A 27,918-nucleotide genomic window follows, 5' to 3' on the forward strand; every position below is an offset into this window, starting at 1 on the left:
GGCTCTCGAAAAAGCCAACATTGTCAGAAAGCTATATCGGGGTCAAAGGTCACAGTGGAAGGCGGCTACCGTAGCTCGGCTACGTTTTGTTTGTGTCTGCAGACTAGAGTGAAGTGTACATGTTTGTATCCTGCCTGCAGCAGGGGTTTTAGCACGCAGCACTCGGCAAGCATTCTTTTCGCCACCAGGAAATATCAGTGTGCGCTCATTTCACATGTAGGAACTGTCAAACTCGATGTGTCCGAGTAACCAAGCAACACCTCTATGTGTACAGTTTACGTCGAGAATGTTCGTCGTTTATGGTATCTATTTATCGGAGCGGCGATGTCCCCTCGAGGATATAGTGAAATCATGAATGGATTCTGTCATAAATTCCCTTAGACCGCAGATCATAACATGTCATAACATATCATATGTATATGCGCGTTGATATTTCATGCTCAACTGACAGGCTGAAGCCGGAGTGAAGGTGTGTCAACGAGTACTGTTTCATTGATTCATGTGATCTCGGTTATGATAGTTGGACAAAAGATGTCTGGTATAATAACAGAAAACACGATAACAATTCTGACAGAAAGCGGAAAAAATGAAATCGACCTCTGCTTTGGTGACATCACCAAACTGAAGAAGGAAGATGAAGTTGATGTTCTTATGGTGTCTGCATTTCGTGGTAAGTCATTTGTAAATGTATCTCAACACATATGCTGGTGTACTTGAACTGAAAGCTAAAGAAATGCCAACTAACTTATGCCCTGCGCTATGGAAGATGTTATGATGTGTCAGTGTGTTCAAGTTCATTGAAAATGGAATTTATAAAAGTGTAAACACATTAAACCTTTTGAATGCCATATTTTTTTCCCGCCAAAGGGCAATATTTTACCAATTTTCATGAACTTTTCTGTAATTTTTCTGATAATTTTGGACCAAATGAATACAACATTTCATTGGCCACACTTTTTTAAAAATTTTGGCAAAAATCTAACAAAAATTGACTTACAAAGGCATATTTTATAACGGTTACAAATATTGACTTTTGAGCTCAAAGGGTTAATTAATTAATACAAATAGGCTTTCAAGTTCAACGATGCTGAGGTAGTGATCATGACTTGGGAACCGCCACTATTTACGGCCGGGGAGGTGCAGTTTGGATGCTGAAGAATGGGAAGGGAGGGTCACTTGAAAAATGATGAACAGGAAGGGAGAGTTATGCAAAAAGTGATAAACTTAAAGGGGCCAAAATATTAGCGTCAGTTGTTCAAAGTACTGCCTATTTGACATCAAATTTTCAAAGTTTGTATCCCCTCCTGACTTCCCCATATATTCACTGTTTTAAAGCTGCCTGGTCATCAAACACAAACTAGTATACAATGAATCAGTTAAACACTACATGTCACATCTGACTGTTTCTCAATTTATAAAGGATAAGTCTAAAATTTACAAGTGGTCCTTCTAGGCTGAGATATGCCATCAAATTTATCATTGAATGCAAGGAAATATTGTACTTGTGCTATAGATGGTAGATAGGGTTTATAAGAACAATTTCCAGAAATTTCTAACTGTACTAAAAAATATTCAGAAAGGTCATGTGTTTGTTGAAAAGAAATCAATAGAGCTAAGGCCGAACAAAAATAATCGTGCTGTTCCGATAATCCAACCAACCCTATTTTTTACTTGCTGACGCTATTTAGAGCTTCGTAAGCACGGCAGTAAAAATCACGCTTTAGTTATTTAGCATTTGATTTTTGCTTGAACGAGGATCATATCTTCTATGTATTTTTTCCTTTTATATTGACACATTTTTCTTGAAATGTTGTGGCCAGTGTTGGACCACCTTGAACTCCTGAAAAATGCATATTTGAAAATAAAAATATTTTTAAAAAAAAATTCCTGCCGACCTACCTACCCTATTTTTGAAAACCATGTTATCGGAACAGCATAATTTATTTTTTTTGGTCTAATAACAAAACTATGAACATAATCTAGTAATAGTCAAGGGAAATGCTACGCAAGAGTAAAAATACTACCATTTTCTATATAATTGCATATGACACAATATAAATTAGACAAATATATGATGAGAAAAGTGTTCAAATCTTACTTTTTAGCTCACATTTGGTATACCAATGTGAGCTTATCGTATAAGCTGAAGTCAGTGGCATCTGTATGTGTGTATGTGTAAGTACAGTATGTCCGTCAACATCAAAACCATGCAAACCACTGCACATTTTAGCTTGGTATTTGGTGTATGGATGCATCCTGGGATATACATTAGATTTTGTTCAAATGAAGTTTGCATTGCCCCAATTATGCAAATGAGCTTATAAAATATGAAAATGGTAAAAAATTAATAACTCAAGAACCGCAATTAGTGTACAAGTACCTTAGGTAGACGTTCACTTTTATGTATATCGTGAAGATGTCTTGAATTTTGTATTTTTGCTGAAGTTTTTGGTTTTCCTCATTTTAAGTAAAAATCATTCTTCTCTGAAACCGCCGGCCAAATTGCTCTCAAAATTGGGTTGGATACTTGCAAGGATGTTACCTTTCTAATTTATTGAAATTACAACAGAATTGGCAAAATTATTATTTTTAGACAAGTTTTCTCATTTTTGGTCAAAAAATTGTAAGAAATATTTTGTCTTTAAAACTGCTGGACAGACAGCTTTTATTTTTGGTATACAGATGCCCAGGGATGACAATAGTTGGATATGTGATTATTGTTCTAAAATATACAAATTTGTATTAAGACAATTTTGTCACTTCTGTTCAAGAAAACATTTTTTAAGATGATTTTATCATTTTTGGTCAAGAAAATTTGTTCTCAAAACTACTTGTCTGATAGCTTTGTAATTATTTAAAAGTCCCAAGGATGCTATTCATTAGATACATCTGCTCAAGAAAACTCCCAAATTTGTATAATTAAGGTAATGTTCTCAGTCTGTGACCTTAAATGACCTATACCAACCCAGGATATGTTGTGAGACAGTGGTTAAGGATGTGAACATAATTTTGTCCTATCTGCAATTGTGTATTTTTTCAGCTATTTTGGCAATATTTGTCAGGCCTTCCTGAATGCACGAACTATCAAAGATTGCCACCTTCTTTATCAATTAACACATGTGTCAAAAATATTTATTCTCTACACAAAACGGCGGAGCTATATCGGCTGCTATTTCGCATGTTGTTTCCTTTTAGGCAGTTCATCTCAGCGCTCAAGCATGTATGGAATTGAATAAGGACAACAGATTGCTATTTAATGCTGTTGTAGGATTGTAAAATATTACTGTACAAATTAATGGTTTTTAGATTGAATGAGGAAAAAATGTGTGTTGCTGATAATGCAGTGAATATATACAAAGGTATATTGATATAAATTTATTAAAAGTACCAAGAAGAACTGTAATGTCAACTGTTCTATTGCAGGTTCTGAAGTCTGTCCAAGGAGGTATAATTTTGCCATGTCATGAAAACTAGCGTGACACAACTTATCGAATATATTTTCCAAAACAACTTCTCATTCCAAGTATTTTTTTAAAGTTTCAAGAAAATGACACGATTACAAGGATATTTTCTAGTATTTCCAAATGTTTACTGGTTTAATTGGCTGATTCTACACCATATTGCCCCTGGTAAAAGACAAAGTAGCCATGTTGATCTTAAATATAATATGATCTAGGAATTAGTAACATGCTACGAGCAACTTAATGTTTCTGCTTCAATTGTTCATTCCACCCTTGCATCTGATGAAGGAGACTACACATCTTTGAAAGCTTTATAATGCTCCAGTGATATTAAGTTGATCATAGCGTGCTAACAAACCCTAGATTATATCACCATGGGTAGTCACCAACCTTAACAAGTAGAATCGTTGACAATGACATGAAATTAGACATAAACATCAGATTAACAAGTACTGTCTACATTTTACAGATGTTACTGAATAATTAGTAGAGTTTTAGTGATTTGAATAGTATACAGTAAATGCAGTATGGCCCGTCAGTTTAATGACAATATGTCAAATAATTTCAAAATTGACCACATATGTACAGTATCATAACAAACAGTATATTGCAACAGTGTGAATAAAATCAATGGTACTAGTTGTAACAATAAGCAGATACCATATCACTCATGATTGGTTAATGCTAACAAAACTTTACCCAGAAAAGAAAGGCATTTCTCTCCCAAAATTATCTCCCTGTATCCACCAATAATCATCAATAACACTTGTCATAATTAATTTGCAAAATGATATTATGACTTCTATATTGATTTTATTAAGCTATTGTCAAGTCTACACAGTCTGTCATCAGTTACAGTAGTTATAGTAGCAGTAAATGGTAACTGCCATCAATTCAGTACACTGGTAACTGCCATTAATTCAGTACACTGGTAACTGCCATCAATTCAAAAATCATCTGATGTCATTGATCATTTGATGTGTTGATTTGATTGACAGGTGATTATTCACCAACACCTCTGTCTCTGATTGGTGCTTTTGACAATCATCTGATGTCATTGATTTGTTGATTTGATTGACAGGTGATTATTCACCAACACCTCTATCTCTGATTGGTGCTTTGGACAATCACCTCAAATTGAGTGTAGAAGATTTAGCCAAAGATAAGGAAGAAGACCTTAGGAAGTTGTACTCCTGTTGGTGGTCCAAGCCTTTGCCAGCCAAATACAGCTATGGGCGAGTGCTTTGTTTTGAACATAGAAAGTAAGTATTGAACCATCAAACTCTAAGTCTGAAATTTTGTTTATGTACACTGGAATCATGGAATGAAATTAGACTTACCATCAGGTCATACTTGTGTCTTCTTCTTTATTTCTGTATATTATCATCTATGTTCTGACATTCAATTACAGTGAAAAGTATTTTCAATGATTATATACCAAATTAGACTATTTTGAGATTATCAATATAATAAATTAAATGTTTTCTAAAGTGTACATTATTTGCACAATCTTTACACAAAATACCCAATCCTCCAAATTTATCAAGTCAATTGTTATAGTAACTGTTCTGTTTCTGTACAACTCACTGACAAACTTGTTCATTAGTATATACTTCACGATATACGTACCATACATGTATTACTTAATATATACTGTTCTCACATGTATTTCCATTCTTGGCTATAATACACTCATGTGTTTGGTTTCCTCTTTGTGTCTTCATTTCCAATCTATGAATCTTTGTCAATGTATAATTTAAGAGCAACACCAGATTCATATGTATACTAAGAAGGGTCAAATGGATCTATTGTACCAGTCTATTCATTTTGTATAATTTTTTACCCTACATGCATGATAAACCTTAGTTCCTATCCTTCTTTCTGTCTATTCATCTTAATTCTTGTATGTGTCTTTTCTTTTCCTTTACCAGCTATATTCACTACACTAGAAATATCTGCTCTCATAGCCTTATTTAACAATATCAGAGTTCCAATTCAGTTAATAATGCAGATGTCTGTATGGACAAGGTAAACTCACCAAATACACAAATTTTGTATTTTTTACATTTACATTCAGCTCTGATTCCTTGCTTTTTTCAGCAAGCTGCATATAGTCCAATATGTCTTGAAGAAGAACCAAATACTATTAATTGGTTTCTTTTAGTAATTACAAAACTTGTTGCACATAAAATTTCATTTCGTCTGTGTTTCCAAATATATGTTGATCATATAAAGAATATTGTGATAGTATTTTAGACAATTATTCTTTCAGGTTGATGCGTGGGCATCCAGCAGAACTGGTTGGTGATGTTTTCCGTTGTTTGGTGTCTATACTCCGTAACCAAGACGGTAGAGTTATCACACCATTGCTTACAACAGGAGATCAGGTATGTCTATATACCCAGTTACAATGGAAAGCCAAACGTAGTGACAGAGTTAGCTCCATCAAATTTTTATGAAATACTGGTATTAGTGATAGATAATGTCATACAAATATATCATAGGAATCATGCATTAGAAAGCTCTACAGGATTCAAATGAGACTACTCAGCATTTGCACGTTTTCAGTGATAATGTATGTTTGATCGTCTTGTAAAATTCTCATGGCAAATCCTCTTGGATGGTTTGAATTCCTATCACAATCCTAAAGAATTTCAGAATCCCACAGAATTTCTCAGGGTACTTCTGTGAAGGAGATACTTCAATTTGCTACAATTGTTGTCACACTCACGACAAAATTTTACAGTCAGGATCTACTCATAGGGGTCAGTCAGATTTTGTGACTGTGCTCATCCCCTTCTCAGGTGATTCTCAGGAAGTAATGAAATTTCAGATTGATAAGTGAACAGTCAGGACTATCAAAACCAAACGTACAATAAACTGAAATAATCATTTTTATCTTTCCACAACAATAGGCAAGATTCTCCTGATTGCTTACATATTTTTCAGTGATACCAGTAGGAAATAATGATGCTAATTTGTTAGCGTTTACTGTTAGCATTCATTTCTAGTCGTCAAACCATGCAAAACAATACGACAATTTGATGTAAAATAAATACAAATAACGGTAAGAGAAAAATTTCATCACGCTTTCAAATGTATAATTAAAAAAATGCCTGTATATAACTCTATGTTTGTTCATTAAAAATCAGACTAATAGACTAATGAGCAAAATTTGATCAGCTAGAAATTATAATTATTATAACTGTATGCCTTGGTTCTAATTAAAGTCATGGACACTGAAAGGTCAGGAGTCATCACTGAAAGGTCACCAGACAGTATTGTGGAATCTTTTCAAGTCTATCTGCCAGGCAATGTTTCCAGTGTGTCTTACACACTTTCACTTTTGTACAGGGATTCCCAAAGAAGATCATGCTACAAAGCATGGTAGAGGGCGCTGTCAATTGGATAAAGGCAGGGTTACCACTCAGGAAACTCAAGATTGTCTTGTTTGCTAATGTTGAGGGTACAAATCAAGTACAACAAGCGAAGAAAAGATTTGAAGATATTTCTCAAATATTTTCAGAGTTAAAACAGAAGTATGAAGGACAACAATTTATGCCTGAGGTGAGTTACATGTCATATTAAAAAGCTGTACAATGCCAAAGATATGATGAAAGACATTATCTTTAAACTTGCAAAAATCATGTTCGTCTGCAGCTTCAGAAATAAGTGTAAATATTAAAATTTTACATGCCAAGAAGTCTGGTGTTTTAATTCAAGCAAGTTATGATTTTAAAGCCAGGAAAATATGCTAAAATTTACAGTGTCTGATAAAATATTGACAGTGAATGCATGACATTAAGAGTGATTATATTACCATGCCCTGCCCGTCGCATTTCAACTGGGCGAGCTGAACCACGTGACTGATCACAAATACACAGTAATGGTTTGTGAATGCCTGTGAATATGAATAAGTTTCTGGGGCCCAGTTGTCGTTTGCGCCTCAAATTTTCGGAAATTTTGACGGTTTTCTTGGGTTCACTGATAATATAATAGAAATAGCATTAGACTCTGCTCTGACCATTAACGTTTATTTGTGGGCGCAGGCGAGAGGAAAGCCAAATTAACGGGCTCGGCAAGCCTCGCCCGTTAATTTTGGGCTTTCCTCTCGCCCTTGCCCACAAACAAACATTAATGGTCAGCGCGTCAACCATTATTTCTATAATATATTTAATTTAGATTTTTTAGCTAATATAGACTATAGTCTATAGAAGTTATTGGGATGGGTATCCATCCAGCGTCTGTCTGTATATATGTATGTATGAATGTATATGTATGTCCGTTTTTGAGGATGTCTCTCCCCTCAAATATCTGCAGTATTTACGGGGACTTGATATTTATTGTGTTGATGCAACATATTATTATGACAAATTATCTGTTCTAGTGTTTTGATATTGTTGAAAATATGCAAATTAGCCCCAAAAAGCTGTTTTTGGTAAAAAATCTTCTTCTTCATAACCACTGGTCAGACAGCTTTGATATTCTGTAAACAGGTCCCTAGGGATAACCTTACTGAGATTTGTTCAAATTGTGATGAAATATGCAAACCCGTATTTTTAAGCCAATTATTGCCATTTTTGATCAAAATATCTTTAAAAATCTTCTCCTACAAAACTGGATGTCATACAATTTTGATATTTGAGATGTAGGTCCCTTGGGATGACCTATTTAAAATTTGTAGATATTGTGCAGAAATATGCAAATTTGTATTTTTAAGGCAGTTTTTGTCATTTTTGGTCAAAAACTTATTTCACCAAAACCGCTTGTCTGACAGCGTTGATATTTAGTATACAGGTTCATAGGGATGATCAAAATGTGATAAATTCAAAATATGATGAAATCTACAATTTTGTATTTTTGGGTCAATTTTTGTGACTTTTGGTAAAAAAATGTGTTCCTAAAAAGTACTAGTCTGATAGCTTTGATATTTGGTATACAGGTTCCTACAGACCTAAGCGTGATATATCAAAATTATGATGAAATCTGCAATTTTGTATTTTTGGGGCAATTTTTGCCACTTTTGGTCAAAAAATGTCTCTAAAAAATGGCTATCTGATTGCTTTGATATTTGGTACACAGGTTTGTAGGGGTTATCTTGTTTATTATGCATATAAATAATGATGAAATCTGCAATTTTGTATTTTGGGGGCAATTTTTGCCATTTTTATAGACATAGATGGCAGTTTTCTATGCTGGCCAATAATGAATGTCTGTGTATACAGGGGCTATGTAAGTATGAGCCATAGTGGAACAATTCTTCTGCCATAAGAATACACTGTATTGCCATTGGACCTCTACTCTCACTATATCTGGTATTATGGTATGTACGTCCTCTGTACCATGTTGGCTTCAGGGACATTGGCCCTATGTTTTTGTCATACTGTCAACAAATGATCTGTAATTAACACAAGTATGCCATGTATTTGACTGTCAGAAAAGAGGAAATGTTTCAGTTTACAATAATTTTGATACTCACAATGTTACAAACATTAAGAAATGAATAGAATGATATAAAGGAAAAAATAAAATCTGTTAAATATTAAGGGATCATCTAGTTGGTGTTATGGTCATGATAAAATCTGAAATTTATTCAGATTGCACCTGAAAGCAGAAATGGCAATCTGAGATATTTTTATTGAATGATAGTAAGATATGTAAGCCAATTTCTGTTTTATACCAGTATATTAAACTTCCAAATTCATCAGTGACAGTAAATAGCCTTAAACATCATCATTATAGATCAAAGTTAAATGATGTACAGATCTTGCTATGAACATTGCTACCATAGTTTGCTGTGATAGAAATGAAGATACACTGTAGTTTGCAATTTATGAAACATATGACTATTTGTAGCAGTCAGTATTGTTTGCTAGTAATGACTCCTGTAGAACCAGCTAGCTTGTCACTGCTAATAATGACTCCTGTAGACCCAGCTAGCTTGTCACTGCTAATAATGACTCCTGTAGAACCAGCTAGCTTGTCACTGCTAATAATGACTCCTGTAGAAGCAGCTAGCTTGGAGATACACTGCTCTGTAATAAATGCTTCCCAAGTTGTCTTTAATCTGACTTCTCTTCCTCTGGTTGAATGCCATGGCAACAGATCATTTATAGTTATTTGATGTTCGTTCATTATCTCAGTGACATTGTTCTAAATGTAAGTTTGTTACATAATTGAATGAAAATTTGCTGACTAGTGGAAAATGGCAAAGTTTTAGTGCTTAGAAAGCTATAATCATATGTTGTAAAATAATATAATGACAGAAGAGTTAATTAATAAAATGCAATGATATTGAATTGCTTGATTTTCAGGAAGTGCCCATCCAGTATGATGTGTACTTATCCTATAGTGAAAAGGATTCAGAATCAGCAATGAAACTTAAAGAAAGTCTTCAGAAAATGAAAAAAGATATCAAAATATTCCTTGAACAGCAAGAACTGGTCGCAGATGAAGTGTGGCAAGATACAATCTATCAGGTGATGCTCACCTGTGCAAAGGTTGTAGCAGGTATGGTTACACCTCAATCACAGCTTGTCTAGGACTGTGCATTATATTTGATTCTGATAAAAATTAGAAAACGGTTTTGTATGTTGGTTGACAAAATACTAGATTTTGATAATTTTATGATTCCAAGCATGTGAGAACTTTTCGACTTTTCCAAGCATATGACTATGAGAACTTTTCGACTTGTGCTTAGGCGCACCAGTGCTGTCACACTTTCATAATTCTGCTTCACTTCAACTATTACAGTCAGTCACACACATGTTACATATCCCTCTTGTTAACTGGGTCTGCAGGGTGCTGAATATCTGTCTGACAGTAAACACTCAATTTTAAAACCCCAGTTACTCCTTGGATGTTAAACTATGGAGAAATCGCTTTGTAACCTCCCCAGTTAGGTATACAGAGGATTTGCGTACTATCCACTCCTTTAATTAATTAGGATAGGGTTTTGATGTACTGAAAGTGTGTAGTATTGTAAACATTAAACTTGAAATGTCACTATAACATCAGTATTCTGAAGATGTGTGAGTATAGCAACTTTCAGATTAATGAACATCAGTATCTTTGCTGAACCTGTCCAATCCTTTAACTATTAACTGTTACATTAGTAAAAATACTGCATGTGAGCACAGTTTGTTAAATGTTTATTATTTGTACTTTACAGATGCTATGAAAACCTTCACCACACCATAGACTAGAGTTGTGTACTTGCTCCATGCATGAAATAGCATAGACTAGAGTTATGTACTTGCTCCATGCATGAAATAGCACAGACTAGAGTCATGTACTTGCTCCATGCATGAAATAGCATATAGCACCAGAAACACTCATAATCAGTCCTCCATTTAACATTCAATAATCTGTGCTGTAAGCAATAGCATAAACATAAATAAAGATTTAAAATAAATAAATAAATAAATAAGCTTCTATATTTGTATTTGATTGGAAAATACAACACCTTTCAAAGCAGTTTGTGTGATATTTGCTCAATGTACCCAGGGATGAAGTTCTGAGTCTTTGTCTCAATACAATGCAACATTATGAAGCCTTGCAGTATCAACACATCACCTCTATGATGTGATAAAGTAATCAAACAAGAGTGTCACAAAAATCATTGACAATATACGATTATCGCCCATGGAAAATGTTATTATTATTAACTGTAACAGCACTTTGAATTGAAATTTCCAATCTTGCTCTATGCAAGTTCAAGGTCGCAGTCCTATTGTGGGATCACATAGTCATGCAGACAATTGCCTGCAATATTTAAGGTGTACAGCTCCACTCCACACTAATACAGTGCGATTCCATGGTATATTTCTATCTAAACCAGTTATGCTTTATACAATGAATAATGTTTTTCACCACAAATATCAGTGAGCAAGTAAAATTACACTTGATAAATAAAATTAATTTACCAGTTGAAAGATTATACTTTCATTGGTTAAATACGTATTTAGTCCCCACGGACACCGTCCGGGGGGACTTATAGGTTTGGTCATGTCCGTGCGTGCGTGCGTCCGTGCGTCCGTCCGTCCGTTCACGCAGATATCTCAGAGATGCCTGGAGCGATTTCATTCAAACTTGGTACAGGATTACTTCATATGTCATACAGATGCACGTCGATTTGTTTTGTGATGCGATCCAATATGGCTGCCAGGCGGCCATTTTATTATGATTTTTTCATGTACAGAGCCATAACTCAGGCATGTTTCAACTGATTTTATTCAAAGTTGGTACAAGGACATTGACCAATGTCATAGATATGCACGTCAATTTTTTTTGTGATACGATCCAATATGGCCGCCGTGCAGCCATTTTGTTACGATTTTTTCATGTACAGAGCCATTACTCAGGCATGTTTCAACAGATTTTATTCAAAGTTGGTACAAGGACATTGACCAATGTCATAGCTATACACATCAATTTGTTTTGTGATACGATCCAATATGGCCGCTCTGCGGCCATTTTGTTACGATTTTTTCATGTACAGAGCCATAACTCAGGCATGTTTCAACAGATTTTATTCAAACTTGGTACAAGGATATTGACCTATGTCATGCACATGCACATTGATTTGTTTTGTGATACGATCCAATATGGCCGCCGTGTGGCCATTTTATTACATTTTTTCATGTCCAGAACCATAACTCAGACATGTATCAAGTGAATTTATTCAAAGTTGGTACAAGGAGATTGACCAATGTCATACATATGCACATTAATTTGTTTTGTGATACGATCCAATATGGCTACCGTGTGGCCATTTTATTACGATTTTTCCATGTCCTGAACTACAACTCACACATGTATCGAGCGAATTTATTCAAAAGTATTTTTATCACAGACCTAATGAAGAGGACTCTATCCTCTCTGAGGACCTGTAATCAAAGTACCCATTAACAAGTGGGACTGTGTCATCAACGATGACTTGTTCAGATTGCATTGATTACTTTAATGTAAAGTTGGTTTCTGTTCGACACAGTCTTAAGCCCTGCATATCTGGCTTCAAGTCGTTGCATGGAACAATACAACATAGCATTGTGTTGCAACAGGAAAACCAAACGAGACATGTTAGCGCCATTCTACATTGAAAACATAACAGTAATGCCAACATACATGGGCCTTGTACAGTATGTAGACTGCAGGTCAGTAAGATACATGATTGTATCATAGTTTCCCAATTTGCATCAGAATATACATTTAAATCATAAATTTTATTGAATTTTTCTTTTCTTCATGAGAAAATAATTTGATCTCTTTGCAGAATTTATTTGTGTCATTTACACTTTGTACTGAAAATATGTTAGATAACTTGACAGTGTGTCATAACATGGTGATTTGAGAGAGTTTGATAATCAAAGTCTAGAATTAGATCAAGAGAATAGTTTCATGTCTATTTTTACTTTCTGACAAAATATGCACTTTATTTTGTCTGTCTTTCTATTTTCCTATTTTTTCAATAATTACAAAATTACTTTTTATTCTTTGTAATGCAAGCATTTCTTGCCTCCTGAGAATAGCTAACTTCAAGTAACTTGCTCTGATGTCATCATTCAGTGCAGCACAGTAATAGAAAATTGAAATAGACAAACCGTCATCATATTCACCCAATTTATTGTTCATTACAGAATCAGAGCTTTCAGGGATAGTAAGAATTATGTTGGCAATCATGTAAAATTATGATATTGTATAATGTTTTGGAATAACAGTAAATATCTCATCATTTTGCAGACCTCATGCTGTTGAAAAGATAGAAGCTGGTTGTCAACATTTGATTGACAGTCTTTCAACATCACTATCATCAACATCGTCCAATCAGAGGACTCTCATATCACAGCACTCACAATGAAATATGATGTGTTTATATCCTATTCTCACAAGAATTCCAGTCTCGCTGCATTGTTTCTCAACACCTTGTCGTCCATCAGAGCTGATCTCAGAATATTCTTTGATACTCAAGAGTTGAAAACAGGTGTGTATGTCATTAACATTTGAAATTCTGGACAATTGCAATAGGTGAAGTTTTTATTATAATTTTGGAGATACTTAATTTTCTCGAAACGAGAAATTGTATTACTGGATGTCAAGTTTGGCCTTACGGTTTAAATACTCAACAGAAGAATATCAATCTGTTGATGACCCGTTAAATATGACCAACAAAAAGAAAAACTGAACTTTGCAGTAATTAATGTTAGTCGTTTAACTTTATGACAGGTAGTTTGACTTTGTCCAAGAAAAGGTATTCAAATATTTACCCCAAGATGTACCTCCTAATGTAATCTAGTTCTGTTGCAAATATGACACTTAGTTTTTTGTGATTATAAATAGAGCGGAGTGTCTTTAAAGGATCCAACAATTAATTATGATTAAAATGGGAGCCCAGTGCCAATAACATTTTTTTTATTCTTGTCATGAAATCATTTTATATGCAGGTACAGCCTGGCAAGAAACACTGTACCAATCTATTGATGGTAGCCGATGTATGATAGCATGTGTATCAAAAGATTATCTACAATCACAAGTTTGTCAGGAAGAGTACAACTTGGCATTGGCCAAACACTTAGATAAGGTGAGTGTGAGCTTTGTATCTACCGGTAGGTCTAAGCTTTCAATCTTGATCAAAAGATTTTCTTAGAATTCCCTTTTGTATGCAGGTCTAGGGGTGACTTGACTCACATGCAGATTTGTGGAAAGGATGATAAAACTTCCATAGCTATATTTTGGGTAATATTTGCCAGTTATTGGCAAGAAAAAACATTTTTCTTGACAGTTGACTATGTTTAAGTGTACTCCAACAAAGTGCACCACCAGCAGTATACGCCTCCAGCATTCGCAGCTGGTGAGGTATGCAAATTATGCTCACCAGTTGGACTCTATCCCATCCTAAAAAAGAAGCTCTCATATTGATAATTGTATCATACTAGTATATTGATGGTGCAAATACAGCTATCTGATTGGTCGAGATGCGAAAAGAACCATGGTATATTGGCGATATACCATGGCTGGCATACGCTATCGCTCGTGCATATATGTTGTGAACTGGTCAAAATCTCATGGTATACCATCGCTGGGTGTGCTTTATTGCTTAAATATATTCAAATATGTTCCGTGTATTCCCTCAATTTACAAATTAAACCTGGACACACCTATTATCTAAATTATCTTTAATATCACAGCACAGCTAAATCGGCCACAAAATCACTTGCTGAAAATGTTCTGGTTGAAATGTCAGTGATATTTAACACAACTTAAATTGTTCATTCCTTGAACAACACCAAAGAATGACATGACATGTATTCTACCAAGAGCTTTTCCTCTGTACTATCAAGGACTAGAATAATCTTCTTAGTGACCATCTCCCCATGTAGTATCAGGCACTGCAATAATCTTACCCCTGGCCTTTTGCTCTAAGGACTGAAATAAAAATTTCCACCTGATGACCTTTTCCCAGTACTATCAAGGGCTGGAATAATCCTCCGATATTTTCCCCCGTGTTCTATCAAGGACTGGAATAATCTTCGTCTTAATAGCGTTTTCCCCATGTACCGGTATTATCAGGGAATGGAATAATCTTCCTGCAGACTCCTCCCCCTCCCCCCAGTACTATCAAGGACTGGAATCTGATCTTCCTCCTTACCCTCATTGACGTCTGAATAACTTGACATATTTAAATCTAAGCTTGCAAATATATTAGCATGAAATAGTCAATGCAGTTACCATTATCTTAAAGGTTTTGGATGAATTAAGTCTTACTAATGTATAATAATATAATGTAAGCGATTTCTAACACAAGTCAATACTGACATGTTTTCCGGTCTATTGTTGCCTTTCATACATGTAGGAGCATGATCTTCAACTCATTCCTGTCTGTCTTGAAGATGTAATCTCTCCACCATTGGAATTTACCAAGCTAGCCATGGCTGATTGCAGAACAGCAAGAAAACAAGAGGACATTCAGCCATTTTGTCATCAAATCGTCAAAATGTTAGATAATGCCAATGATATCAGTTTATCAAGTCTACAAAAACCAAAGGTGAATTGTAAATGTTGATATATTCTCTGGATATCATTTATGTTGTATTGCAACTTTTGATTCATTGTGTGGAATATGTCTTTTGTTTTCAGGTTTGAATTTTTTTCAATTCTGCAAGTATTAGGAAATGTTGCTGGAGATAAAAATAAAAAAATCAAATATTATTTATTTATTTATTCACGCCAGTCATCCAGTCAGTGGTTATCAATGTCAACTAAAACAGTTTTGCTCTGAAATTTCATAGTTCATGACTGTAATTGTGTATTGGCTGTGTTGTCAGAGACATGGACAGGTTGATTGACTGTGGTCTCCATGTTCTGTTGTGTGACATCTTTCATCCTCCTTCAAATGTGCAACTCCTGTTCTACTTGCTCAGAGAACTTTTTACTATTTGATGCACAAGTCACTTGGAATGACCAAACTTTGATTTGTACATATGGTGTGAGGGAATTCACAATTATTGCAAAGTTTTTGGTTGATGCATCATTTTTGGTCAAACATCATTTTCTACGGTACAGTTGGTCTGACATCAAGCTGTCAAATTTCATATGTAGCTTCTTAATGATACCTCTATTGAGTATTATCAAAAGTAGCATAAATGTATGTATTCAAATATTTGTATTTTTTCCCATTATGCTCACTTTTCTTTAGAAATCTTGTCTAATGCTGTTTGTAAAATAACAATCAAATGTGGTATGCAAGTTCCATGGAATGAGCTCATTCGGTTTTAAAATGATCATAAAATTTGCATATGCAAATTTTTTCAGTCATTTATAATTTTTTGCTCAAAACATTTCTTCCTCTGACACCATTGGTCTTACACATTTGAAAATCAATTTGCAGCCTTTTAGAGAATATGTGTTCATTAAGTTTGTTAAAATCACCACAGCATTTGGAAGCACTTGTCTGGACTCCACAACATGGATTCTGTATAAATTCTTACTGGAAGACTTTCTCCCTATCAATCCTTGTCATGTCATTTGATTGACAATACCATTGGCTATAAAACCACTTCTATGGTGTAATATATTATATGTAGATGATGAGAGGTATAAATGTCAGTTTCTAGAGGGTAGTTGGATAATATATTGCATACAGATAATCCAAATTATCCTACCCTATAAACTCAGATATAGTTATAAGATTATATATATATATATACAATTTCAATAACAACCAATTTGGTGTACAACATCAGTCATCATTGATTCCATTTTGTTTCTCTCTCTACTTTAGGATGGTAATCTCATAGATATCAGAGCCTTGGTTGATGAATACCAGCAGCATATATTTACAGAGAAGTATGGTAAAATCAGGCAAACTAAACTTAGAGAAACAACGACAAATTTCAGAAAAGGAAGAGATGCTGAGAAGATGGGAAGTGGTGATCAGTTAAGTTGTGATATTGCCTTTAGTTTTGCTGAAGAAGATAGAAAATATGCCAAATTAATGGTTGCAATATTGAAACAGTTTGTACCATCATTAGTGATCAATGACACGGTGTCTTCAGACCACACACAACTTGGTATCTTAGAATCTGCCACCAAAGTTGTTTGTTTGGTGTCACCTCATTATGTGGAATCCAGAAGTCAAATTGAAGAATTTCACATCGCATTGTTTCGTCATCGAAGTACTCGGGGATCAACAGTTCTGTTTCCAATTCAAGTGACATCATTACCAAGAAAACCTACATATTTCCAGCTAATTCCATGCATTGTGAGTTGTACCACTCCAGTCTGGAAAGAAGTTTCCATAGAGTCAGGAATCCCAGAAACTCTTGAAGACCTGAGGAAAGACATCGGAAAATCTGTAACGGAAAGGGTTTCCAGGGAAGATTCCTTTGCTCTATACAAAGCTGCAGAAGCTTTACTGGTTACCATGACAATGGAAAGGTAAAGTTACAACTGCAGCCAGGCAGTTCATATTCTGACATGCATCTGTTTAACATGAATGTCCTGTGAAATCATAAGGCATGGCATGAATAGACCATTCATGTTTGAAAATGGAAAAGATCTAAACACATTCTGACACGTATTTCTGCAGATTGATACTGGCAATATCGAACCCTTTGAGTGCTGTAACTTTTCCCATCAAATTTTTTGTGCCTCACGCAGTCTTCCAATTTTTATGAATTTTTCTATAATTTCTTTTCTTTATTTTGGACCAAATGGCCATAAGTTTTTATTGGCTTCAATTTTTATCAAAATATTTTGGGAAAATCTGTAAAAATTTGGCACTCAGAGGGTTTAAAGAAAACTAATCTATTAGCTGGACTGGACTTACCATATTAGATACCTTTGAAAGGTAATAGAAAGTGTACAGTATAGAAAGCATGATTGTATCTTCTTCATCCATGAGTAAATTCGTCTTTCAGTCATCAGATTTGATGAACACTGCAAAACAATTGGACAAAATGTCATAGTTATTGCTACATGGAAATTAAGTTGCTTGTTTCCTTATTATATCTGAACTTTTAATTTTAATCACGTCGTACCCTGTATGTATTAAGTGCAATATCTTACAGGCCATTAACTCAGTCTTCGGACTGAGGACAAAAAGTGGATGTGTCTATTATCACTCATTATATATTCCAAATAGCCGGCTCTTTACTCCGCAATGTGTTATGTTGTGTGCTAGAAGGAGATATTTTGATTATTTTGCAAAGTTTCTCAGTGGATATAAGTCTTCACTTGCTACAATAGTGACAGTGAATGCTGGGAAGTACCAGAGTTGCTAGCCAAGACCACGCATCCTTGCTGTGTTGCTTGGATAGTCGATAGAAGGCCCGTGATCGAAGTGTGAACCTCGTTATTTTAGTAGGAGTATGATCCCAGGCCTTCGATCGACGATCTAAACAAAGATGCAAGCACCCGTGGCCAAGACTGTTAGTATTTAGGCCGCTCAATATCTTGCTTGGCCAGGATTTTGGCAACAACATCCTTGTCACATATATTGCAAAAGCAAATGAAATATTCCTGCATGAACAAACACTGGCAATGGAGCAGATTTCTTGCAGACTCTTGTAAAAACAGTTTCACATATAAACAGAATTTCTCCCATGAAATATGAAACCAGCAGAGATCTCACCCTGCAATTTGCTGATGTCAAAAAATCAGCCGATGTTTGTAAAATCACAAATGTGGTAAAATGTACCGAGTGATCTCTTGCAACCGACTGATTGTTGAAGGATGACATGTAAATGAATGATGTCATTGAACCTTTTATATAAGCAAGTCAAAGACTTTGATTCAGTGCACGTGATATGCAAAAAAGGTGTTACTATGTCAATTGCTCTTTTACAACGTAAATAACACGTGCCAATCTCCCACCAAGAAGGGAGGGTCTCATAGCTTTTGCTCAAATTTAGGGAGCCGTCATTATTTACAGCCTGGGTGGGGTCGGAGGAATTGCTTTAGAAACTCCAAAATTTCGAGTAACCCCCCTGCCAACCATGACGTGTTTGAGTAACCCCCTCTCTGCTACAGAAATTTTGAGTGCCCCCCCCCAAAAAAATTGGGAAAGTTAAATATCTATACAGTAAAATGGATTGCTGCTGTGACAGGCCCTGTACAGACCCTGATTAAACCCTGGGGTACAGGTCTGTGTTGGAAAGAGGTTCCATTAGTGTGACAGGGGCTGATGTACAAATCTGTATCCAGTGCTCTGATGACATGCAGTGTTCTCCGTAGGATTTTTTTAAAAGAGGGCAAAGATGTGGTGCGAAAGCACCACAAGCGACCAAATAGAGATTAAAATGGTGTTATTTGGTGGCACTTGGGGAGTATTTTTTTCAGATTTTTTTTGTATAAAAAACTCAAAGGAACAGAAATCTGAGACAGTATTCCAAAACTTATATTCCAGTTCACTGATTTCAATGAAGATTACATTTTTTGAAAACGAAAAAATAGCGACAGACATACATTTATTCACATTTATTATTTATTATCATTTTCCTGCAATAAAAGATGGGTTTGTTGTCAAGGCATTCCACTGGTTTTAAACTTTATAGAATCAGAATTAGCTTGCTTTACACATTTTCCCCTATCGGTAACCTATACAATGTAGAATATAGAAAGCAGACGTTTCTCATGAATGATCAGGCAAGTATATCAATCTTTAATCAGGAAATACTGAAAAATGTACTCAGTACTAGCCTCTAACATAAGGCTTGCCACGTCGAATAGCTGATCATTCTCGTCTGAAGATCACAATAATGTGAAACACATAGTGTAATGAGATTTTAGTTTCTACTTGAAACCACCTGTATTATGAGATATATATATATATATATATATGTATGTATGTATGTATGTATGTATGTATGTATGTATGTATGTATGTATGTATGTATGTATGTATGTATGTATGTATGTGTGTGTGTACATATACCGGGTATGAACATACATATCTCAAGCATACATATTGCTGTTCTTTTATTATTATTGTATTAATTCATAAATTTACTAAATGCTTCAGTACAATCAACAAAATTGAGTAAGCCCCCCCCCCCCTCTTGTTCTCCACTTTTGAGCAACCCCCCCCCCTTGTAACTTTCAATTTTTTGAGTGACCCACCCTTAGAATATTCCTCCGACCCCCCAGGCATAAATAATGACGGCTGCCTTAACTGGCAATCTCACAGCTCGCCGTCAAAAATATCTAAAAATATTTATATATAGGCGTGTCAAGAGTATACATTTCTATTCATTCATTGATCAATGACGTTGTCATCCTGTTTGAATGTCATAAAATGGGCGTCAATCTCCCTGTGATTGAGTGTGAGTCAGTCATCGTGATTCACATACACAAATTTGTTGGTCTTTCGGAGGAGCTACATGTATAGCTCCAACCTCTAATTGCGATCTTCTACTAAAATGTAAGCAAGTACCTACATTTGTGTACAAGATTTATTGTTTCACTCTGTAAAGACCTTTCAACAAGTTCTGAGTCACATTTCATTGAAACTTTCCGCAGAAGTTGATCTTAATTCACAAAACCATAATTTGACACAAACGATCTGTCACGTATGGTGATATCAGTGACAGGCCAAATGTGTGCATATGAAAAGTAATGTCATACCGTCAATATTTCAGGCACTGAGAAGATTTTTATGTGGAATATTGTTGACAGGTGGGTCAGTAACTTAGGTGATGAAAAATCTCAAAAAAAAACAATTTTTCACTCTATTTCATGCGACTGTATATTTTTTATTTACCGTGTTTATGCAAAGATGGAGTTGGTGTGAATAAACAAGATATAAATAATCTCAGAAATTCGAGTTGGAGTAGTTTTTTAGCTACTATAGACTATAGTCTATAGAAGCTATTGGGATGGGTATCCGTCCGGCGTCCGTCGTCAGTCTGTATGTATGTATGTATGTATGTATGTATGTATGTATGTATGTATGTCCGTTTGTGAGGCGTCCGTCCACTCAAATATCTTGAGAACCGCAGTACTTACTGATTTGCTATTTGTTGTGTAGATGAAAAATATGATTTTGAGAAACTATTTTTTTTAATTTTTTGATATTGTTGAAAATAGGCAAATTAGTGCCAAAAAAGGTGTTTTTGGTAAAAAATCTTCTTCTTCATAACCGCTGGTCAGACAGCTTTGTTATTTGGTATACAGGTCCCTAGGGATAACCCAACTTAGATTTGTTCAAATTGTGATGAAATATGCAAATATGTATTTTAAGGAATTTTTTTGTCATTTTTGGTCAAAATTTGACTTACATTGTATGTAATTCTTGTACTGTATAAACCCTATCAATTCACCCAGAAAAAATAATTAATAAGATTTTAAATAATTGAATTAATTAGGAAATCATCAAAGCCAAAATAATTTTAGTGTGGAATTATCAGAAAGTTCAACTTTTCTTGACAGTTCATAGTGAAATGCTTACCATCTTGGAGGATTAAAACATGTAAAGGCAACTTTCCTGAATCCCAACTTTGATATTCTGAACCACCATTTATGTTATCTAAAAGAAATTGCTCATAATAGTTTGTCATGTCATGTCATGTCAAATAAATAGAGATAGAGAAAGTTCTAATTTCCATTTATGGTTGACTTGGTAAGGATAAAATAAGATTACTTTTCAGGAAAAAAATAGAGTGGTCAATTAAAAGAGTGGTCAAAGTGATATGGTTTTTATGGTAAAGCTTGGCTGTAAGATTCCTCATGTGCTATTTATAGCAATTATGCAATCTGTGTAAACAGTGCAATGAAAGTGTAACATGATTCCTTAGAATGCTTTTGATGACCTTGAACTTCTTAAGTTTCAAACATTTGTCTTCAGTGTGCTTTCTCTGAGTACGTACAGTCTCAACTTATTCAACAGAGCTTACTGGTTTACAAGTCCCTAGGATGACCTTAGTGAGATAATTTCATACAGTCAGGAAATACTTAAATTTTGTATCCATGTCTATGGTAGCTTCAGGGACTTTGGCCCTATGTTTACTCATTGGATGAAAATGCACAAAAAATCAAACATTCAGTGTATTTTTACCCCAAAACAGTGTATGTTCAGAAAACGTTTGCATATTTTACAAAATTTACCGATGCGATATTCTGGGAGTACAGTTGAGTTTACAGATGATAAATGATGTAATGATTATAAAATGTTTGTCATGATTTTTCAAAGTACGACATGGCAAAATGATGCAATTTGTCACAAAATCCACATTTTGGAACCTTCAATTACGTTAACGGTCCGCTTGACACCAAATATGGCTTTTGCCAATGTACAGTGTAAAGGAGGACATTTCTTGTCAAAATCTGCGTATGATGAAAATGCAGAAAAAATCAAAGTCTTTATATGCCTCGATCAGAATGCTTAAATTGCGTGACCATTCAATTTGTTGCTTTTTATTGAAATCAGATGTATTTAAGTGATATTCACAACATTAACAAAATCTGCTATTGACTCTCCAACACAGAGAAAAATAAAACTGTAATTTTCACACATACCCTTGATTTTTGGCCGCCATGACACCGCATCGTTAGAGCAGGAATTTCCCAGCATTCTTTGCAGCATTGTGATAAACGAGAATCGCCCACAGTCTATAGACTGACGATAATCAAGGAATTGATTTGAAATTCAAATAGCAGGAACTTGACATCCTATCGATCTAAGCACAGTCCCTCCAACCACGCGGGTGGAGGGACTATGATCTGAAACACAGCACCGTACCATATGAGAATACAAAGCCAATGTTCCAGATAACATATTCATATGTTTTGGCATGTACACTAGTCCATATACTTAACTGTCAATAACGTAGTTTTTTCAGATCAAATTAATGCTGTCCAAACAGGTAGCAGTAAGGTTTTTGTTGAACACAGAACCAGAATATATCTCACATTATTTGAGCAAACTTTATCATGTTACTAATCCCAACAGAGAGACACTGTGTGAATTTGGCCTCAGCAAACCACTATGGAAATTCAAATACAGCATATGACACATATTATATGTACATGCATATTGTGGAAAAATGAGCGGAGTCTTTTTTCCAGCCATCATGATGTTTTCTATCAGAAAACATATTTGTAAAAACAGCCAACAAACAGCTTTGTCACCTTCACACAGTAACACCACAATCTAACAGTTGTGTGTGGAGACTATACCATTCTAGACAACTTGTTTCATATGATTATTTTATATATTTGTATAATTCGATCTATGTGGTTAGAAAACAGAACTGAAGGCTCAGCTCAAGCTACAGTAGTCAAACTAGGATTACATTTCCATTAATACTTTGTTTGGTTTTCATCACATAATATCCATTTGTCTTGACTTCATTGTCATAGTCTACTCAGACTATAATTGACATTGGCATTTATATGAGAACCATGAAATCTTACTTAAATCTCTCGTTTTGTCATTCTTTGATGTACAGGGAACATGGCATTGCAGAGAATACAGACAGAAATATCGTCTTACTCAATGTCATTAAAATGATGCAGACAGTTGTCAAGACAACAGACACCAATGATAAAGAAAATGTACAACAGGTTGGTTTTTGTCTTTTACATCATTTACAATATCAACTGCAAATGAAAGCAGATTATCATGTATGAAACAAAGAGCCATGATTATAAGCTACTTTGAATTTAAAGACTTTTTAAATTCAACTGAGTCCTTTATTTCTGACTATACTTTCTTCTGTGCATAGGCTCAATTAATTCATGCAGACGTAAAATAAATTGCTTCATTAATATATTCCATTACATATGACTTTGAAATGTATTGAGACCTAAATCAGTCACTATAAACCAAGCAGTGAAGATTAACAATGATATATTATATCAAGACCATCATGAACATTGTCCTTGATACTGATTTCCAGGACTAACAAACCATGGCTCTTAGTGTAACAGATTATCATACACTCATTATGCATATAGCTTCACAAAAATGTCATTTTATGAACAAGAATGAACTTGCTCCTAAGCCACAAGTTCTCTGCCTTTAACACAAAATTAGCAAAACTTTGACCTGGATGATATGTTTTATCAGTTTGATTAGTAATTTTCTACCAAAATCATCTGCTGATGGCTTTAAACTTTGATATTCAAGTTCACCAGAATGTTGTCATTTTTGTTTGTTTTAAATTGTGACAAAACCACTCTTATTTTACATTTTACTTTGCCCAAAAGAGAGATAATTAAATGAAATTGATTGTTGTTAATCATATAGATACAGGCCGTATCTCCATCAATTGATAATGATAGAAATAGGAGCATAGTGTCATTGACACTATATTTTTTCCTGTTGCTTTACAGTCAATGTATCCTCTACCGAATGAAGAGATGACAAATCTTGCTTCAAACAAAGGGGTATGCATAAAGTAATTTGTTTGCCCTACCTAGATCAGTCCTGTATGTATATACTTTCCTCTGTATGAGTAAAAAACAAACACACTATTCTGTAGTTGCAACTCTACACAGTATCATTCCTGTACTTGGCAAACCAATTTTTACTGCTTAACAAGACAGATTTCGTGATTTGAATCTCTTACATTTCCAAGAAGTTCTAGGGAGGATGTATTTGTGGTTGCAATGGCTGCTGGAAGTAATCTCTACCATTATTGATGTAAATGTGCCAGACTCTGAAAACATTATCTTTAATCCTAATGGATGATTTTGTGTTGTAGTTTTTTAACTTTCACTGCTTTGTACCATTATGTTTTGATACCCTATTAATTCACCAATGCTGTCTTTCTGTATTCTACAAGTTTGTGCATACAGTTTTTCTCAGTAACTTCTTATGATCAAAACTGGTTGCAATGCTTTGACCACCAGAGTTTTGTTTATACCCATTGTTTTCTTCTCTGTTCAATCAAAGTTTGGGGGATTTATGTAAAAAAAATAATTTTGTGATTAGCTCCATTGTCAGCAACACAGGGCTTATCAGATAGGCTAATTGTCCATTAATCATCTGTCTGTCCGTCGTCCGTCAACAATTGCCTCCTTCTCTGAAACCGCCTGTTTGATTGCTTTGAAATTTGATATGAAGGTCACTTTGGGTGACCTCAGATTTCTTCAAATCGTGGTGAACTTTGCATACATGTATTTGTATTTTAGGGCCATTGTTTGCAGTTTTTGGTCAAAATCTCTTCTGTTCTGAATAAGCTCGTCCGATTGCTTTGAAATTTAATATGCAGTTCACTTGGGGTGAACTCAGTTAGTTTTAATCAAATTGTCTTGAAATTTGCAAATTTGTAATTTTTGAACAATTTTGCAACTTCTGGTCAAAAAATTGTTTCTCAAAACTACTCGTCTGATAGACTGGATATTTGGTGTACAGGTTCCTACTGATGAACTAAATGCGATATATTTGCTATTTTGGGTCAAAAATTTGTTCCTCAAAAAACTGCTTGTCTGATAGCTTTGATATTTAAATACAGGTTCCTAGGGGTAATCTTATTTATGATGTATTGAAATAAAGATGAAATCTGCAATGTTGTATTTTTAGGTCAGTTTTTGCCATTTTTGGTCAAAAAATTTGTTTCTTAAAAATAGCTTTGATATTTGGTATACAGGTTTCTAGAGTTTATCTTAATAGGACAGATCTTTGAATTATGATGAAATGTGTAATTTTGTATTTTTGGACAATTTTTGCCATTTTTTGTTAAAAAAATTTATTACTCAAAAACTGCTCATCTGATAGCTTTTATATTTGGTATCTTTAGTATATTTCATAGACAGTTTGTAGGGGTTATCTAATTTATGATGTATTGAAATAAAAACGAAATCAGTTCTGCAATTTTGTATTTTTGGGCAATATTTGCCATTTTTGATCAAAATTTGTTTCTCAAAAAACTACTCATTTGATAGCTTTGGTTGACATGTTCTCAGGGATGATCCTAATGTGATATGTTCAAATTATGATGGAATCTTCAATTGTGTATTTTTGCAGGTAGTTTTTGCCATTTTTTGTCTGGCCGCCTAGGAGCTATCAAAGATTTCTACCTTCTTCATCAACACGCATCACAAATAGTTATTCTCTACATAACACAGCATAGCTATATTGGCCGTTAGGTCACTTGTTAGTAGATATGTTCTATCATTGTCATGTGGTGTCTTGTGCTATCATGTAATTTTGAGAGTGTGGTCAAATTTCTAATTTCTTTTGATTCCATGAAAGATCTTGGATGTTCATGGGAAAACATCAGATGAGAAACAAGGACAGAAGACATCTGAGAAGTCGCGATCACCATCAAATGAAAAGACACTTGTCAAGTCAACAAAACCTAGGAGCAATACTTGCAAAATTTTGTGAAAACTCATGCATTTATTTTCAAAAAACAACTACAACTTTGTGGCATGAGACATTTTTGATTGCCAACCATTTATTCACTCATGCAAAGTCACCAGCGAGCACTGATTGGCATATTTACAAAGTCATTTGACAAACTTGTTTAGGAACACAATTAGCCTTAACATTTGAATGCCAGTAACTACAATTTATTTATAACATTAAAAACAACATAATGTTGACTCATGTTTACGTGAGTTTCTTTTACTGACAAATGTCTTGGGTTATTGTAGATGTAAAAAGCTCTTTAAAGGGTAAGAGTGCCAAATTTTACCTATGCCTACACAAATGTAAACTCCCTAGACTGACAGTAATATAATGAATATGCAAATCTGATTTGGCGATATTCAGCATCAATTGAGCATCAATGTATGTAGTTTGCAGTCAAATATCTGAAAAAAGAACTCTTTTGAAACATGAAATTGAATTGATTGAAATATCTCAAAGTCCTTTTGTGATCCATATTTGTCTATATTTGACAAGCTAAAATCAACTGTATTTGAAAGTGACATTTTTTTTGTATCTTAGGGAGCCCTTTTAAGATTAAATGGAAATGGATATAGTGACCACTACTTTTTATTCATTTTTTACATGATAGAGTGTTAAAGAATGTATTTGCCAAATTCTTGAAAATGACACTATGTTACATTTAAGTTTGAACTTGAAGTAGTTCTCCTGAATCATCAAAGTCACCAAGTATATTGAAGGACAACTACATTATTGTAGGAAGTATGGTTCTATGTCGTGTCAATATAATTTCTATCAATGTAAATGTCCTTTTCCTACCGATGTGCTACACTCAATTTTAGAAAATAATATGGTCATTCTTAATGCCACCATTACCAATGGATCAACCCTATTAAATTTTTTAAGATATTTGCACCATAAGCTGTGGTTTCATTGAAAATTTTACCTTGGTTTGAATGTGACTAAGAATTATTCAAGTAGTTAATGTATATAACCCTAAATGCTTGATGAGGAACAGATGATGAATTCTATAGCAAATACCTGGTATCTTTTTTAACTTGGCCACGACAGCGTGAACAGGTCCAATCATAGTCTCATATGCCAGACTTTGATCGTGCATTTGTGCTTGATTTGCACCACAAGCAGCGAAACAGTTGCAGTTTCACCATTCATGACACGATTGAAGGGCTAACACAAGTTGGAGGTCTGGCAAGGAAGACTAGTTTAATCATCGAGTATACTGTTATGAGGTACTGTGGTATTGTAACCTAGACACATCTGTGATCTAGACCATGCTGTCATGTGGATGTTAACTAAAATTGCCTCTTTCTGCAAATGTTAAACTTTTTTATCAATGAATAGATTTGTAAATAAAAGACTTAAAGAGCCTTTGTAAACCTTTAAAGCACATTGTCTTCATCTTGTTTATATGCAATGTGAAAGTCTTGTACATCTTTTGTCATATTTCATTTATCTTCTTAGAAATTTTTATGTATTTATTCCAAGTTATTTCCATTGTTACACTTGTAAGTGGCTGCTGTATAGCACTGTTGAAAGAATAATGAAATAAATGTTTGAATTTGTGTCACTCAACAGAATGCCTTCCTGGTATCCATCTAGCAAAAC

At 34.5% G+C, this 27,918-nt stretch overlaps 1 protein-coding gene across 3 annotated transcripts; it reads left to right on the forward strand.

Annotated features, from left to right (window-relative positions):
- The first annotated feature begins 92 nt into the window (after positions 1-92).
- On the forward strand, positions 93-27,890 carry LOC139139340 (uncharacterized). Of its 3 annotated transcripts, XM_070708215.1 has the most exons (14): positions 103-216; positions 452-670; positions 4,543-4,723; positions 5,734-5,848; positions 6,816-7,028; positions 9,776-9,971; positions 12,454-12,616; positions 13,203-13,443; positions 13,904-14,040; positions 15,313-15,504; positions 16,741-17,396; positions 23,405-23,519; positions 24,291-24,344; positions 26,155-27,890. In XM_070708215.1, the coding sequence occupies exons 2-8, from the start codon at positions 514-516 to the stop codon at positions 13,318-13,320; spliced, it is 1,143 nt and encodes a 380-aa protein (XP_070564316.1). In that variant the 5' UTR covers positions 103-216; positions 452-513; the 3' UTR covers positions 13,321-13,443; positions 13,904-14,040; positions 15,313-15,504; positions 16,741-17,396; positions 23,405-23,519; positions 24,291-24,344; positions 26,155-27,890. The 3 variants fall into 3 exon arrangements, with proteins under 3 accessions (XP_070564315.1, XP_070564317.1, XP_070564316.1); XM_070708214.1 differs by having other exon boundaries at positions 93-670; XM_070708216.1 differs by lacking the exons at positions 12,454-12,616; positions 13,904-14,040; positions 15,313-15,504; ... (2 more) ...; positions 24,291-24,344; positions 26,155-27,890 and having other exon boundaries at positions 94-670; positions 13,203-13,335.
- Positions 27,891-27,918: the final 28 nt, after the last annotated feature.

This window comes from Ptychodera flava, chromosome 8, assembly GCF_041260155.1.
Source record: "Ptychodera flava strain L36383 chromosome 8, AS_Pfla_20210202, whole genome shotgun sequence".
Lineage (NCBI taxonomy): Eukaryota > Metazoa > Hemichordata > Enteropneusta > Ptychoderidae > Ptychodera > Ptychodera flava.